The 17,369-nt window shown below is 52.1% G+C and overlaps 1 protein-coding gene across 1 annotated transcript in view; it reads right to left on the minus strand.

The window, feature by feature from the left end:
- The window catches only part of Fam163b (family with sequence similarity 163 member B), a 33,145-nt gene that overhangs the window by 1,698 nt on the left and 14,078 nt on the right, over nucleotides 1-17,369 (minus strand). The window contains exon 2 of the mRNA XM_051166669.1: nucleotides 576-691. Coding sequence (XP_051022626.1) covers nucleotides 576-668 — 93 coding nt within the window. The 5' untranslated portion in view covers nucleotides 669-691. The remainder of the gene's footprint in view (nucleotides 1-575; nucleotides 692-17,369) is intronic.

Here is a 17,369-nt window from a genome sequence, read left to right on the forward strand (position 1 = left end):
TCCATCACAACCCAGAAACTACCCCAGCCCACTCAGAAGTCTCTGCAATCTGTTACTTATCTGTTTCACCCACACAGCTGGATGCAACTCTACTTTCCAACTTGCAGGCAAGTAAACTGAGGTATAGGTGGTTAAGAAACCTGAAAGTGGCAGAGATGGATAAGCCATTTCAGATCCTAGAGTTGAGTCATAGGTACTAGGTACGCCTTGTATATATAGATTTCCCTTCCTCTCAGGAAGATGCGGGGCCTCAGAAACCCCTAAAGCTCAGGCAGAGGCTATACAAGGGTAGCATGCTAGTCACTGCTGCTCACCTAGAGGGTAGCTGTGTGCTACTAACTAAGTCCTTGACTCTCTCTGAGCCTCAGCCTCAGCTTCAAGTGAGTTGGGCAGCCGGCACAGTGATATCCCAGCCCCACTGCTGAGCATCTCCCATGAGGAAGTCTGGCTGTACCCTTCTGCACCACAACCTAGGCCCTGACCCTATCTGTTTTTTTAGGGTGCTCCCTCTGCATCGCCACCCTTCAGGCTCAGTTTCAACCAGGTCCCCTTCTCCATCCCTCGGGAGTAAGTACCTGAAGCCGACAGTAGCACAGAACAGCGATGATACAGAGCAGAATCACAGTTGCCAAGATGCCCCCAGTGATGACCACAGTGCCGGCTGTCATCCGCCCACTTCTCCATCAACAGTCTGCAAAAGATACCACAGGCCACAGCATCGTTAGTGCCTCTGTGCAATAGCCACTACTCTACTCCACAAGACCAGAGGCAGGGGGAAGGATGTGCATACCAGAGATCAGAGATCTCTATGCACACCAGAGATCAGCCTGGCATGTGAGAGGCAGAGAGATCCAAGCCTCCAAGCCCAGCTCTACCTCTCAGCCTCAGTTTCCCTAGCTGCAAGAGGTGAATGCTAATATCCTGACATTGAAGTTTGCTTTAAATTTTATGTGTATAGGCTTTCCCTGCATGCATGTCTGTATACCTTATATGTGGTGCTCATAGAGGCTGTAAGAAGGCATTAGACCCATCCAGGCGTGGTGGCGCACGCCTTTAATCCCAGCACTCGGGAGGCAGAGGAAGGTGGATCGCTGTGAGTTCGAGGCCAATCTGGCCTACAAAGCGAGTCCAGGACAGCCAAGGCTACACAGGGAAACGCTGTCTTGAAAGAAAGAAAGAAGAAAGAAAGAAAGAAAGAAAGAAAGAAAGAAAGAAAGAAAGAAAAGGAAAGAAGAACGAAAGAAAGAAGAAAAGAAGAAAAGAAAAAAAAGAAAGAAAAAAGAAAGAAAGACAGAAAAGAAAGAAAGAAAGAAAGAAAGAAAGAAAGAAAGAAAGAAAGAAAGAAAGAAAGAAAGAAAGAAAGCATTAGACTCCTGGGACTTGAGTTACAGACAGCTGTGAGCTGCTATGTGGGTTCTGGGAATCAGAATCCTTTGGAAGAGCTGCTGGTGCCCTTAACCACAGAGCCATAAATCCAGCCTCTGAACTAAATAGTCTCTCTGTCTCTGTCTTTCTGTCTGTTTCTCTGTCTCGGTCTCTCGGTCTCTGTCTTTATCTCTCTGTGTGTGTGTGTGTGTGTGTGTGTGTGTGTGTGTGTGTGTGTGTGTGTGTGTGTGTGTCTGTCTGTCTGTCTGTCTGTCTGTCTCTCTCTCTCTGTGTGTGTGTGTGTGTATGTGTGCACAGTGTCTGCGCACATGTGTGTTGACATGTGAGTGCGAAGGCCACAGGTCAATATCAGTATCAGGCATCTTCATCTATTTCCCACCTTCCTTTTGGAGACAAATCTCTTACCGGGCCTGAAGCTCACAGACTGGCTAGCTGGCTGGCCAATGAGCTCTTGTTTCTGATTCCCCAGAGCTAGGGTTACAGATGTGCCATCATGAATGCTAGGAAGTGGAACCGGGTGGAGTGAGAGTCGCCTTATGCTTGCAAGGCATGCACTTTACTGACTGAGCCATCTCTCTTGTCCAAAAGCAAAGCTTTCTTGAGCATGTCTTTTAGCATTAGGTATAATACTCTCCCTTTCCAGCCTAGTCTGACACTGCCACTTAAAAAAATGTACCCAAAGCACGGCATGGTGGCACAGACCTGTGATCACAGCAGGGAGGTGGAGGCAGGAGGATCAGGAGTTCAAAGTCAACTCCAGCAACACAGCAAGTCTGAGGTCATCCTGGAATACAAGAGACCCTGTCTAAGAAACAAACAAACTAATAAGTGCCAAATCAGATGCAGCCTACCTGGCTCGTTGCCTATTTTTCCACATTTACACGTTTTCTTCTTCTTCTTCTTCTTCTTCTTCTTCTTCTTCTTCTTCTTCTTCTTCTTCTTCTTCTTCTTCTTCTTCCTCTTCCTCTTCCTCCTCCTCCTCTTCTTCTTTTTGGTTTTTTTGAGACAGGGTTACTCTGTGTACCCTTGACTGTCCTGGACTCACTTTGTAGACCTGGCTGGCCTCAAACTCACGGCGATCTGCCTGCCTCTGCTTCCCGAGTGCTGGGATTAAAGGCATGTGCCACCACACTGGGCCACATTTTCCTCTATAGTGTAGTTTTTGACATATCACACTGCTTAACCCAGGCAAAGGTTTCACATATTTAGCGGTGGTAAAATCACATACATTTACCATCTTTACTGTCTCTGTGTAGCTGTGCACGGGTCTGTATTGGTTTGGTTGCATGTACTTGCCGTGCATGGAGGCTAGAGGGCCATCTCCAGTGGTTTTTATTAGGAGCTGTCCATCTTGGTTTTGTTCATTTGTGTGCTTGTATCATGTGGAGATCAGAGGAAAACCTATGGGAGTCAGCTCTCTCCCACCACGTGTGTCCCAGATGGAACCCGGGTTGTCAGGCTAGGCCACAAGGGTCTCTACCCACTGAGCCTCCTTGACAGCCTCTGCTGTGCAGTGGGATGGGGGCAGAGGGTGGAACTGTACAGTTTTGTTTTGTTTTGATGGGTTCCGTCATCAGCTTGGCATTTGCCAAGTGGTTGAAATGGCTGGCCAGGATGCCCCACCCCTGTCCCTGTCCCCCACCCCCACCCCACTCCATCACCACTCCACCCCCCATCCACCTCTCTCCATCTTCCCAGTGCTGGGATTACAAATGTGCACACTGCACCTGGCTTTGTGTGCCGGGGGTAAAAGACTCAGGTTCTTGTGTTTGAGCAGCAGGTGGCTCACTGGTGGAGCCATCTCTCCAGTCCTATCCTTACTATTGAGTGTCCAGTTTTAATACATCAAGTAATTTTCTTTCTAGAACTTTTTCATCTCATGAGACTGAAAAAAATTCTTTTTATTTAGGAAATTTATAGCTATAAAAATATATTCTCAGTGATGTTGCCAGTTGCTCTGGTGCTATATATTCTAGTGTGTGTTGTTTTTTTTTTTTAAAGTAATTTACTCAGATTATATGCCAATTTTTATTCCCTCATTTGTATCTCCCTGTTCCCCCTTTCCTACTTCTTTTCTCCTGTTCCCCTCCCCTAAGTCTGTGACAGAAGGGGACCTCCTCCCCCAGCATATGACCACAGCCTATCAGGCCTCATCCTGATAGCCTGCTTCCCCTTCCTCTGAGTGCCACCAGGCCTCCTCACCAAGAGGAAGTGATCAAATTGGGGCACCAGAGTTCATGTCAGAGGCATAACATGTCAGAGGCATAACCCCACAACTGTGGAAAATGAGCTGTCTATCCACTGGCTAGATCTGAACGAGGGGGTCTAGGTTTAGGGCCCCCCAAGATCTGGTTGCCTCCCAGATGAGTGTATTCTCAGGGCACCCATCTTTGTTGTGTAAACCTTGTTCCACCTAATTTAAAGCTGATTGGTTAATAAAGTTACTGAGGCCTGTAACTGGGCAGAAGAGAGGTAGCCAGAGCCTAGGTTTCAGAGCTTGGGGTCAGAGAGGGACCATGAGGACAGAAAGAAGAGAGGGAGGAAGCAGAAGATGTAGCCAGAGGGGAAGGAAGCAGGAAAGGAGCCAGAGACAAGGCAGTAGCCATGGGGCAGCGTGGACCAGGAGCACGTGGCCATGAGGGCTGCCCTAACAGAACAGAAGCAGCCCAGACAGGAACAATCAGGGCAAGTAACTCGGGGTGTGTAGCTGGGGAATAGCAAAACAGCTTAAAGGGTTGATACCTGCCCAGGTATTGTGCCTTGAAGCTTTTATAAACCACCAAAGGTCTCTGTTTCAATTATTTGGGAACTAGCTGGGGTAGAGAAGCCCTTTACAGTCTAATATTTATTATACAACATATCATAAAGAAGTGATGGCAAGGCCCCCCATGTCGCAAAACCAACCTCAATGACGTTTCCAGGCTAAATTCTTAGAAGACAGATTTCCGAGGCTCCGGTGGCATGAGCTGGTCACTGCAGGAAGCTCACAGCCCAGCACTCGGGGTGATGCTTGCTGGGCCCACCCCAGTGGGGCCTGTGCTGACTGTCAGCCCATCCTCAGGACACAGAGTCTCCTTTGCAGTCTCTTTGGCAAGATGATCATTCCATCATGGCCAGTGCTGGTTGAAGCAAGACTTAAGAGCTTCCCACAGTCCTTCTGTCTTCCAGGCCTCTTCCCTGAGCAGCCCCAGGATGTGGGCAAGCCCATCACTTCCTCTGCTTTCCAAGACTTTCTGGTTTTGTAGGGAGTGCAGGAAATGCCATGGAGGGAGTAACTGGAATATTCTAAAGGAAAGCTAGCATACCTCAGTCTACCCATAAACACCTCTGTACAGATGACAGAGGGGACTCTGAGAGGACAGAAAAGCCTGTGCTATGCTTGGCCTTCCCATCTGCAAAGACGCAGCCCTTACAGTGGGCCTGCACACATTAGGACCCACTTGTGCTAGGACCTTCCATTCCAGAATGCCTCTGTTCTTAACCGTCCTCCTCTCACCTCCCTTCCACATGAAGGAAAGACATGGAGTCAGTTGTCCATCTCACAGAATTTTCTATGCATTGGGGTTGGCGTGTTTTCTCGTGCGGCAGTTAACAGGTCCTTCACGGCTACTCTAAGCTGGCCTCCTGACGTCACCTAACGTTGGCTCCCCTTCTCGTGATGTTGTGTTGACAATGGTTCTGGTCCAGTTCTTCCATCATGGGGCTTCCCTCCTGGAAAGTATCACTTCCCTCAAATCATTGACTCAGGTTCTTTCACACACGAAGAGCTCACTGAGCTGGTGACCAATCACCAAGCCTCATCTGAAGAGGGAAAGCATGCATGCCCAGTTCTTAGCCATCACCTTCTAGAGGAGGCCTGACCCCACCCACTGTCTGAGGCTCACAGCAGCACTCACCGCTGGCTGACTTCAGCCATTGTCCTGAGATCAGTGTTCACATGAAGTTCACAGCAACCTGAACGCAGGGACCTTTTATTATGAACTAATTAATTAATGTGTGTACCTGCCTCATCCCCTTGGGGCAGGGTTGCTACTTATTTATTTGCTGGGGAGAACGAGATAGCGGCCTCCTGGCTCTAAGGCCCTAGCCCCAGTGCTGAGGCTACAGCTACAGGGCCACGCCCGCAGCATTGTACATGGGAACTGGGGTCCCAAACTCAGATCTTCATGGGTGCACAGCTCTTACCCACCGAACCATCCCCCCGAGACACAGCCTCATGTAGACCAAGCTAACCTCAAACCCCGCAGTCCTCCAGACTCTACTTTCTGAATGTGGAGACTTGGTGGGCACCGCCCGCCAGCATGCTTTGTATTTTCAGAATACACCCTGCTGGTGTTTACACTTAAACTCCGGATTCTGGCTTTTTGGTTTGAGTTTTACTCATTAAAATTTAATCTTTTTTAATAACCTAACTTTCCTTGCTTTTCCCTTTGTATCTGTAGCAATTTTGAAACAGCAGTGTTAGTCACCCCACTGAAGCCTTCTGAAAGCCACCGGTGTCTCTGTGTTTGCTCCCCTGGGGATGGAGTCAAATCCAAAGATTTTCAGGTCACCACAAACAATTCTTAACAGTGCTGTCCCACCAACTCTGCATTCAGGCTCATTTCTCTTCTTTTCTTTCTTTCTTTCTTTTTTTTTTTCTTTTTTTTTTTTCTTTTTTGGTTTTTCGAGATAGAGTTTCTCTGTGTAGCTTTGGCTGTCCTGGACTCACTTTGTAGACCAGGCTGGCCTCGAACTCACAGAGATCCACCTGCCTCTGCCTCCCAAGTGCTGGGATTAAAGGTGTGCGCCACCACCACACCCAGCTTCTCATTTGCTTTTTAATCTAAAAATCAATTAAAATTTGCCTTTTTCAATTCTAGAAAATGTTCGCTTCTGCAGACCACAGCATAGATCCAGGTGCCTTTGGAGTCCTTTCCTCCTTCCTCCCTCTTTCCCTTCCTCCCTCCTTCCCTCCTTCCTTCCTCTGCTCTGCCCTGGAAGCAGCAGCGTGACTTAGCTCTGCATTTCTCCTTCCATGGTCTCATTCCAGGCACACACACGTTTCCCCTTCTCTTCTCAAACAAAGCTGCTGCTGTTAGGTCATTCTGCTTTTCCTTTGCTTCATGCTTCAATCTGGCCAGTGCTACAGTGGTGGCCTTAGGGAGCCCTCCGGATCCACTGTGAGGCCTGCCTGGCCTCCTCACACCCAAGCCATGCTCCTTCCGGCAGAAAAACACAAGATCACCAAGCTGGGCCCTACAGACACTGCTGCCCACCTTTGGCTGTCTCAGAAACACGCACAAGGAGATGCCCTGAGGTGCATATGTTTCTAAGTCCCTGCTAAACCTGGCTGCAAAGGCTTGTTCGCATTTGAGTTGATTAAATCCTCTTCCAGGAGTGTATGAGAGCAACCGGCAGACCGGTGATTTGCTGCTTACTGTCCAGTCCAGGTGGGGGAGGGTGTGTATGAGGTGTCCCCACATACTTTGAAGCCGGACTTGGGAAGGTCAGATGGCTCAGTAGTGTTAGAGGGGGCGGCTTGGGTATAGATGGAAGAGGCATGGACATCTACTGCCAGGGAGAGTCTCTTAGACCATGCTGTAATTCAGAGGCTGGGACTGGAATTCAGACCCCAGAAGACAGATGACAGGCAGGTCCAGACAGACCCAGAGTAACAAGGCAAGAGATACAGATACAGAGAGATATAGGGGCAACTCCAAAAAACAGGCAAGTCCAGACAGCCCCAAAATGTGAGGCAATTGGGTGCAGATATGTTGAAGACACAGACAGAGAAGTAGCTGCCAGGGACCCTCCACATTCCTGGGCATGCTGCCTGGCAGCTCTAGCCCCCCCCCCCGACCCCCACCACCTTGGCTTCTCAGGAGGCTGGGGCCAACTGGCTAGCTGGCCTTGCTAGGACTGCAGGCCTGCAAAGCAGGAGCTGGGAGCAGGCATGCAGTGGAGGTGGCTAGAGAACTGTCCAGGTCCTTGGCATGCCTCTCACAGTAGGGCAAACCCAAAAAGGCAGTCACTGGGGACACTGGATTCAACCACCCTGCTCTCATGCCTCTGTTGGGGCGCAAGGAACATTGATCTTTTTTCTGGGTCACTGAAGAGATCTCCCGAAGTCCTCCTTAGTCATCTGAGAAGCTGGGAAGGGGGTGGTAGACACTGGAACTCTGATGCTGCAGGAAGAGGGCTGAGGAGGGTCACCAAACCAAACAATGTCCTAACTAAGGTGAGGCTGTTCTGCATGTGTCAGCCTGGCACACAGCGGTAGCTTAATGCTTGTCAGACAGACACTTCTCTGTGCATTTATACTGTTCTTGCTTGTCCCTGGATTACAGCGGAGGTATAAATGGGCTTGAGGCGAACACAGACCTTTCCTGGGAAATGGAAATAGAAGATCCTCTGGTCCCTGCTGGTCAATGACTTGCGTAAAGCACACGGGGGCCAAGGCTGGCTGGTATTTTCAGCCGAAATGTGTGGAAAATCACAAGGAGCTGCAGAGGAAGGAAGAAATAGACACAGATGTGGAGAGGTCCTGAGCCTGTAAAGATGCTGTTCACACCCAGGACAGATGACTACAGGTAGCCCCTTGGGCCACCATACTGGTGGGAACTGAACTTGTGGCACTCAGAGAAGCCAAGTAGGTAGCAAGTGGCTGGCAGGCTGGACTTTGGTGCCCTGAAGGTCAAGATTCAATGTCCTGCAATGACCCACACACCACTGGGGCTCGCATGCAGGCTCACCAACAGCCCAAGGACTGGAGTTGGGTTCTATGGACAGCATAGGCTCCAGTCTGGGGTGCCTCCATGCCCCCATGGACACAGGGCTGGGGCTGGAGGAAGGTGAGAACACGCAAGAAGCATGACAGGACTGAGGGGCCTCTTCGGGACAGGGAAAGGAGTGTTCCACACAATGTACACAAAAACCTGAATGCCAGCCTAACTCTTCGCCAGTCACTGGACAGGCTCAAATGCCTCTGTTTTTTCATGCCTCGGTTTCCTCTCTTGGAAGGCTAGGAAACACTGAGGATTCTGTGAGGGACAGGATGATGCCATACTTTAGGCATGAATCCTTCTTCGGGTGGGTCTCCAAGGGATCTGGCCACACTCACAATAAAGCCCCTCCCAGGTCTGAGAGACACACATCCCTAGCTTGGCCCTCAGGACCCAGGCTGCTTTTTGCTGCTTCTTGGGGCCTGGGTTCCTTTCCAGCGGCAGGCGGCCTGGCGGCATGGTGGGAAGGGTGCCAGCTCAGGCCAGGTGCCCAGGGCTGTCAGCAGCCGCCGCTCCAACACCCAGGCCATCCATCTGGAGCGTCTCAGCTTCGCCCTGCAGATACACACCCACCCACAGTGGGCGCCAGGTCTCAGAGCTGGCCCAGCACAGCCACACAGGCCACTGGCAGCTCTGCTCACACTCAGCCTGACATCATCTACAGTTAACTACCAACAGTCTCGGGGTGACCAGACCTCCCTTGGCTCTATCCGCCTGCTCTTCCTCTGGGATACCCTTTTCCACACTTCCACATCCACCAGAGCCCAACATATGTTTGCCTAATCCAGAAAGCCTTCCTGAATTTCTTCAGTGTGTACCACATAGTTTAAAAAAAAAAAAAAAAAAACAGAAGGAGCCATGTTGCATGTTTTTAGTCAACGGAAGGAGAGCACAGACTTGGGGCCATTTCCTTCCACCTCTCTCCGCTGCTCTTGAGTTCTTCCCTATTTTTCTCCTCAAGGGTTAGGACTTCCCACAGCTGCAATCCCCGCCCTCCCCCCTCCCCCCACCTCAGGTCAGAGGCCTTCTCCTGGGCCCCTGCTCCCTCATTTGCAATGCTGACTCTGTATAGTTTATTCAAAGGCTTCCCTCAACTCCACATTGTTTGATTTTTTTTTTTTTCTTTAAAACCAACCTGCAAGGGGTCTTAGTGATTTAGATATACACCCAAAGGTGAGGACTATGAATTTAAGAAGTGCCCAGCTCTGCGCCAAGGAGGCAGGGGAAAGGGCTTCTGGTTCGTTTATCTGTGCCTGGGGGGAGGCTTCCCAACAGGTTTGGAGAAAAGCTAACCTGAGTACCTAAGGAGAACAGGAAGGCTTTGGGGCTCAGGGAGGGAGTTGGAGGGCACCCACTGGGAGGAGCCTGGGAAAGAGGAGGGGGCTGGGCTTCTAGGCTGGTCCTTGAGGGATGGAGAGGAGGAAAAGAGCCCGAGGGGCCCAGGACAAGCTGGCAGAGACCACCCTGCGGCCTGGCCTGTCTGCACGCCCAAGGCGACTCTGCAGGCTTCTCATGCCAGCCAATGCAACTTGGCAAGGCTCTTGCTGAACTGTTAATTGCCCCCCTGGGACCATAAACTGGTTTACGGCCTTATAAACACGTGCTCCCCGGTCCCATCCCTGATTTCTTCAAGGACAGAGTGTGAGGTGGAGCAACTCTGTGGACCCTCCACCCAGTTTTGGAATCTGTATGGGGGGCTATTCTGGTGAGTGACAGCGGTTTTCCCATAAGCCATGTCTAGGCAGCCAGCCTGGAGAATAGCCATGTTACAAGCTCCCGGTGTCTCCTGTGTAGAGGCCCAAACGTGGGGGGTGGGGGATGGGGGGCGGAGACAAGGCAGGAAACACCTGGCAGCAGAACCAGACGCCTCCACCTGCCTCCTCCCGTGAGCTCCCTCCTCTGGCAGGAGCCCCCCTCACTAGCTGCCATCTGGACTATGCATCCTGTGTTTAACCCACTCCTTTCTCCTTTCTCAGCTCTCCTCACTGTGCCCACTTTGCCTTCTAGCCTTGGAAGGCTTTTGCATCCGACTTTAGCCCCTGACAGTGCCCCACAGGATACAGGGCACATAGGAAGGTTTTGTGAAGGGCAGTGCTCTGGAGCCAGGTGAAAACCCAGCGGCCTCACTGGGCCCAGGGACTTTCAACACCACAGAGCACCAGAATGGAGGACAGGCCTAGCAGACACAGCTGCCTGGGCCATGGTGGTCCTGAAATTTGCTAGTTTAATGAGGGGGTCTCTTCCAATCTAGCAGGGGTGCTGCTCCTGCTCACTTCCAGATGGAGAAACTGAGGCCAGGACAGAGAGAGATGGCTCTGTCTGGAAATCCAGACTGGCTGCCTCACAGCCTCTTTTTCCTTGCCAGAGTCTGGGCAAGGGCTTATGGGGACTCAGAACCCTTTCCCTCCCCCCAAAACACATCTGTCTGGTTACAAGTCTTTCTGCTACCTGGTAGCCCGAGGGCCCTGCGGTCCTGAGCGAGCAGAAAGCGGCCTGCAGGGTTCCTGTCTAGACCTACTCTGCATTTGCTCCCAATTTCACGCTCTGCGGGCTCCCAGATTCCTGCCTTCGTTCAATAATAAATAGATGGGAAAGCGTTCAGCAGCTCTGTGTGGCTGGGTTGGTCTCAGAGACACTAAGCAGAGCCCACCACAAGAGGCGGGCTGACAAGAGGCGGCTGGCTAGAGGGCAGCTGCCAACAGTGTTGGAATGTGTGTCCCCCACTCCCCCCCCCCCCGCACTGCTAAGCCCCACCAGTGTCCCAAGGACCCAGGAAGGTTTCCAGCACTCACAATCTGTGGAAGACCCCCCAGAAAATTCCACGACAACTCAAGGAGATAATGCACCTAGACCTAGGGTTGGTTAGGGAGACGTGGGCTCGGGAAACACAGGGATGCCCTGCCTGCCTGCTTGGTGGCTTGAACACCCAAAGGGTCCCCCAGAAGGAGCATAGGGGCCCATACATTCTACCAGCCATCTCCAGGGTGTTGTGGGTGGAAGATCTCAGACCCCAGCTGAATAGCTCAGAGTGAGCCCCAGACCACTGAGCCTGGCCAAAGCTGCTGGGCTTAGCCCATTTCACCATAGGGCTCCCCACTAGGTGGATGACCTTTCCTGGTGGCAGAGTGAACCAGTAGGCAGAGTCACCTCAAGCCTCCTCACATCTCTTTCCAGAGATGACCTGACCCAGATTCTGTAGGAATAAATGGACCAGAAGGGTGAAAGCACCCGTCAAGCAAGCAGAGATGCTGACATTCAATGGGCTCTGAGACTCTGTGCCTCGAAGAGCCTTCCCGGAGCTCAGAGCCCTGTGGAGTCCACTATGGAAGGTCACATGCTGATGAGCCCCAACCAGCCAAAAGCCAAAAAGCTTCAAAGGCAGGATTCCCAAGGCAGAAACCCTGTCCCGTCAACATGGGCGTGTGTCTCAGAGCTGGGCAGGAGAGCCTATTGGCTGGGGGTGAAGACAGGAGCAGAGAAGAAGGCAGGCTGGCTAGGTGAGAGGAAAGCAGGAAATAGGAAGGAGCTGAGCTCTCCCAGTTCTTGATATCCCTCCCCGATGGGGTTGCTTCAAGCCTCATGGAGAGATCCTCCATTTTGCCCAGGCTTGGGGCACACACACACACACACACACACACACACACACACACACACACACACACACAGAGAGAGAGAGAGAGAGAGAGAGGAGAGGGAGGGAGGGAGGGAGAGAATATCATGCTTCTGGCTGAGGGATGTAGCTGGCTCCTTGTGTGGGTGGTTGCTTGCTCCATGCATATGGCTGAAGTCTGCGGTGTCCTCTTTTGGTGGGCTTTCTCCAGGAGCTAGCCTAATCCACTGATTTAGGATGCAGATTCCTAGACGGGGCCTTTATGTCTTTCTCTTGGATCTCTCTGAGGAAGAGAGAGACGGAGAGAACAGAGTGGAGGGAGGGGGAGAGTGAGAGGAAAACGGGGGCCAGGAAGATGGCCCCATGGGTAAAGTGCTTGCTGTGACACCAGGAGGACCAGTTTGGTCCCCAGTACTCACATAGCCCTGTGCCCTGACTCAGGCTATAATCCCAGCGCTGGGAGGGAGTTAGCCAGAGAGTCTGGTGGAACCAGTAAAACTGAAGACTTAGTGAAAGACAGTGTCTCAAGAAATAAGATGGACAATAGAGGAAGACATGATGTTAGTATCACACACACACACACACACACACACACACACACACACACACACGTGTATAAAAACAAAGGCAAGGAAGAGACAGGACCTGGTGAGGAGCCTGAGGCTATCCTCATCTGATCCCCCCCATCACACACAATCAGGGAAAAAGTGAGAAGCCCCCTCCTTGGGCTGAACACCGCACGCCTGCATCTGTGGCCTCAGGCTGAGGATACTGTGTGGGCTGTGTCCACAAGTGGGGTTCAGAGGCTGGGCTAAGTGACATAGGAGGGCACAGCTCACTCCCTCCTGTGTAGCGAGGGATGCCTCTGCCTCACTAAAGAGGGAGCTTTGCTTCCAGCCTCAAGAGGGTAGGAGGGAGTACAGACGGGTACACAGTGAGGGACAGGGTCTTAGTTAGGCTTTCTGTTGCTATGTAGAGACACCATAACCAAGGCTGCCCTCATAAGAGAAAACATTTACCTGGGGCTGGCTTTACAGTTCAGAGGTTTAGTTCATTGTCAACATGGCGGGAAGCATGGCGATACGAAAGGAAGCTGAGAGCTCTACATCCGGATCCACAGGCAACAGGAAGAGAGTGAGACGCACCAGGCCTGGCTCGAGCTTCTGAGACCTCAAAGCCTCGCCAGTGATGCACTTCCTCCAACAAGGTCACACCTCCCAATAGTGCCAGTCCCTGTGAGTCTGTGGTGCCATTTTCATTCATACTATCACACACAGGCTTCTGGGGCTGAGCTCAGCTGCTGCTCAGGGAAAGGCTCAGCACCCCCACCCCCAGCTACCGGTGCGCTAAAATAGCCACACACCTGTCCAGGAGCATGCGCACAGCTGGCTTCCATCTCCGTAGCCAGCCTTTCAACTGACAACCTTGCTGATTCCAACCGAGTCAACAGGAGGATGCTCAGAAATATTCCAGGCATGAGCAATCGCCCAACCCAGGTCTCTAACCTTGCTATTAAGTTGCTCCACTGGGCCTCCCTCCCAAACCCTCACTTTGGTACAGAGGTCATGACCTCACTCAAACACCCTGGCTGTGCTCCCAGTGCCTCTTCTTAACAGTAAGCACATGCCCCATAGTTAGTCTCTGTACTAGTCTCTACTCTTCAGTCCCGAGGGCATCCGGGCAGGGCTGTTATTAGTCCATTCTATACACAGGAAATAGCACAGGTCAGTATTGGGAGAAAAAGCACACGCAGTCACGCAGTAAAGATATGGGTGAGCAAGGGTAAGCATGCTACCCAGAGCTGGTGTCTTCTCTCATGCCCAGGTCCAGCTGCCTGCAGGTGTGAGGACATGGGTATACTGTCTCCTCATCCCCAAACCCACCCCAGCAAAGACAAACAAAATTGGCCTTCCACCTGTTGGCAGACCTCCGGCCACAAGGGGGCAGCACTGTAGCATACAGTGGGGGCTGTACTGGTATGCAATTGATATGGGCTGAGTTGGGGGGGGGGGGGGACACCACAGTGTCCTGAGTGTAGCAGTGTGAGGAGGGGTCTGACTTCTGTAGGCCCTACCGGCGCCTGCCTACTCCCAGCCAAGAGAGCTCCTGTTCCATTCAGGGCTTTTCTGAGGATGCAGTTTTTCCCCCCCTTTAAAAACAACAAGTACAGATGTCAGGTTTCAAAAACCTTCTTGCTGCTGTTGGTTTTCTGTTTTTTGTTGGTTTGTTTTTTTTTTTTTTTTTTTTTTTTTTTTTTTCAGCACAACTTCCTTTCCCAAGAGCTCAACATAGCTCTTGGTTCCAGTTCAGGGCCTGGAATGTGGGTAAAGGGGGTCAGGGTGGTGCCAGGCCCAGATGGCTAGAACCATTAGCCCCCTCCCCCCCAGCACCCCACCCCAATGTGGCCCCATTTACTAACCATGTACCGCGCCCAGCACTCAGTTAACCCTCACAGTGTGTTAGGTATGGCTGAAACATCTTCACAAAGAGCAAGGGAGGGTGCAAGCACGGCTGGCTGGCGGCCAGCTCAGGTGCCTCAAATTCAAGTCCCGCTTTAGCAAAGCTCTGAAGAGGGGCCCTGAGACCCTCCCCCATAGATGCACCCCAGGACTCAATGATGTGAGGCCTGAGGGGCTGGTAAAGCACCTGGCTCCTGACCCCTCTATATAATGGCTGTGGAGAGGGAGGGTCTCAACTCAGTGGGCAGGGGATGGTGGAGAAGTTGCATCCAAGCTGGTGGGTGGGGCATCCATCCTGCTAGTCTCTCCTGTCCCAGAATGAGACGAATGGGTAAGGGAAACACCAGGTCCACAGTCCCCCCTCAGCTTGCTTGAGCCAACTGGACATTTGGACCAGACACATGTACTCACACCACATACACTGGGCCTTTGCCTGCCCCGCCACTTCTGCCTGACAGTCCTGGGAATGCAAGAAAATCCCCAAACCCCAGCTGGCAGCCACTGGACACTGTCCCCCATGTCTTTCAGGACACTGAGAGGGCAACCTCTGAGACTTACCGTTCTGTGTCACCATGTGGGTTCCCCCAGCGTCCATGCAAAGCCCTGTTATGCCAAGCCTGGCCATTCTGGGCTGTTCTCAAAGGCTTAGTACTCCCTCCCCTGCCCCTCCCTCCCTGCAGCACTGCATTAGCTGCTGCCATGCATGCCAAGTGGTGGCAGCTGTGAGACCATCAGTCTCACAGCAGACGGTTTGTCTACACCTTGGCTATGGCCCCTGCACTGCAGCCTTCGATCTAGCATCGCGGCAGGCTTCACGTTTGCTTAGAACGGAGGCTGGTCTCATGCCTGCCGGGCACTGTTCTGTGCGGGGGTGGGGGGCCACATTACAATTAACCCCAGGAGGCTCAGGTCCTTGGTAGCTGGGGGACAGTAACTGAATAAGACACAACCAGAGCTCTCTAGTCTGTTACCTGCTGGAGACACTGCCAGCCAGTCCCCAATCATTGTCTATCTACCTTCTTCTGGGGCTCTGTATCCTGGCGGCTGGCTCTATCTTGATGGCTTCTGAGCTGGCCCCAGGCACACTTCACCAGTTCTGAGAGAATGCTGACACAGACAGCTCAGGGACTAACCAAAGAGCCCCAAGGCAAGACCATTCCAACAAGGTGCCCAGAATATAAGTCTTACACCTTGGATCCCAACTCTGTCCCTCCTAGGCCTGGCCAGCTGCCCCTGCTCAAGGACAGTGTTGGACATGCAGGTGGCTAGCTTCCTCTGATCTGGAAGGCCCTGCTGTGTCTCTCCTTGTAGCTCTGCTGTATGCTTGGCCTCCGTGGGTACCAGCTCCATTTCTTTCAAAACAGACTTTCTAATGTTTCAGGCTCCACAAAGGGCTATATCATGGCCTCACCCTGAGAGACACAGGCTGTGACAGACGGCAGACACTTCACCAATGCCTGTGTGTGGTGAAGCACACTGGAAGGCAAGCAGGGGTTGGGGTCATGGCGTACCATTATCTCTTGGGGATGGATAGATGGATGGATAGGTGGATGGATGGATGGATGGATGGATGGATGATGGATGATTTCAAAAGGCCTCACACTTCCAGGCTGGCCAAAGATGACCTTGCACTTCTGATCCTCTTGGCTCCTCCTGAACACTGGGATTAAGATGTGTACTACCATAGCCAGTTCATGCAGATGGAACCCAGGGCTTCCTGCACACTGGGAAAGCGTTCTATCAGGTTCCTAATCTCTGAGACATCCTCTTGCATAAGGGAATATGGATGGCTCTTCCTGTCTCTGAGAGCCTCAGGATAGAGCCCTCTCCTGGGTTGCTTGAGGAGAAGCCTCACTATGGGGTACCCAGTGGATAGATTCATGGCTCTGGTGAGGACCACAAAGCAGAAAGCAGAGGGAAGAAGGGAGCCTGAGCAGAGCTGCTTCTAGCCCTTAACAGCTGTGTGCCACTGGGAAACCTTGCCAGCTGTGTGCCACTGGGAAACCTTACCAGCTGTGTGCCACTGGGAAATCTTACCAGCTGTGTGCCACTGGGAAACCTTACAAGCTGTGTGCCACTGGAAAACCATACCAAATGTGTGCCACTGGGAAACCTTACCAGATGTGTGCCACTGGGAAACCTTACAAGCTGTGTGCCACTGGAAAACCATACCAAATGTGTGCCACTGGGAAACCTTAGCAGATGTGTGCCACTGGGAAACCTTACCAGCTGTGGACCACTGGGAAACCTTGCCAGCTGTGTGCCACTGGAAAACCTTACAAGCTGTGTGCCACTAGGAAACCTTACAAGCTGTGTGCCACTGGGAAACCTTACCAGCTGTGTGCCACTGGGAAACCTTGCCAGCTGTGTGCCACTGGGAAACCTTACAAGCTATGTGCCACTGAGAAACCTTACCAGCTGTGGGCCACTGGGAAACCTTGCTAGCTGTGTGCCACTGGGAAATCTTACCAGCTGTGGGCCACTGGGAAACCTTGCCAGCTGTGTGCCACTGGGAAACCTTACCAGCTGTGTGCCACTGGGAAACCTTGCTAGCTGTGTGCCACTGGGAAACCTTACCAGCTGTGAGCCACTGGGAAACCTTACAAGCTATGTGCCACTGGGAAACCTTGCCAGCTGTGTGCCACTGGGAAATCTTACCAGCTGTGTGCCACTGGGAAACCTTACCAGCTGTGTGCCACTGGGAAACCTTAGCAGCTGTGTGCCACTGGGAAACCTCGCCAGCTGTGTGCCACTGGGAAACCTTACCAGCTGTGTGCCACTGGGAAACCTTACAAGCTGTGTGCCACTGGAAAACCATACCAAATGTGTGCCACTGGGAAACCTTACCAGATGTGTGCCACTGGGAAACCTTACAAACTATGTGCCACTGGAAAACCTTACAAGCTGTGTGCCACTGGGAAACCTTACCAGATGTGTGCCACTGGGAAACCTTGCCAGCTGTGTGCCACTGGGAAATCTTACCAGCTGTGTGCCACTGGGAAACCTTACCAGCTGTGTGTGCCACTGGGAAACCTTGCCAGATGTGTGCCACTGGAAAACCTTACCAGCTGTGTGCCACTGGGAAACCTTGCCAGCTGTGTGCCACTGGGAAACCTTGCCAGCTGTGTGCCACTGGGAAACCTTACAAAC

This window comes from Acomys russatus, chromosome 24, assembly GCF_903995435.1.
Source record: "Acomys russatus chromosome 24, mAcoRus1.1, whole genome shotgun sequence".
Taxonomy (NCBI): domain Eukaryota; kingdom Metazoa; phylum Chordata; class Mammalia; order Rodentia; family Muridae; genus Acomys; species Acomys russatus.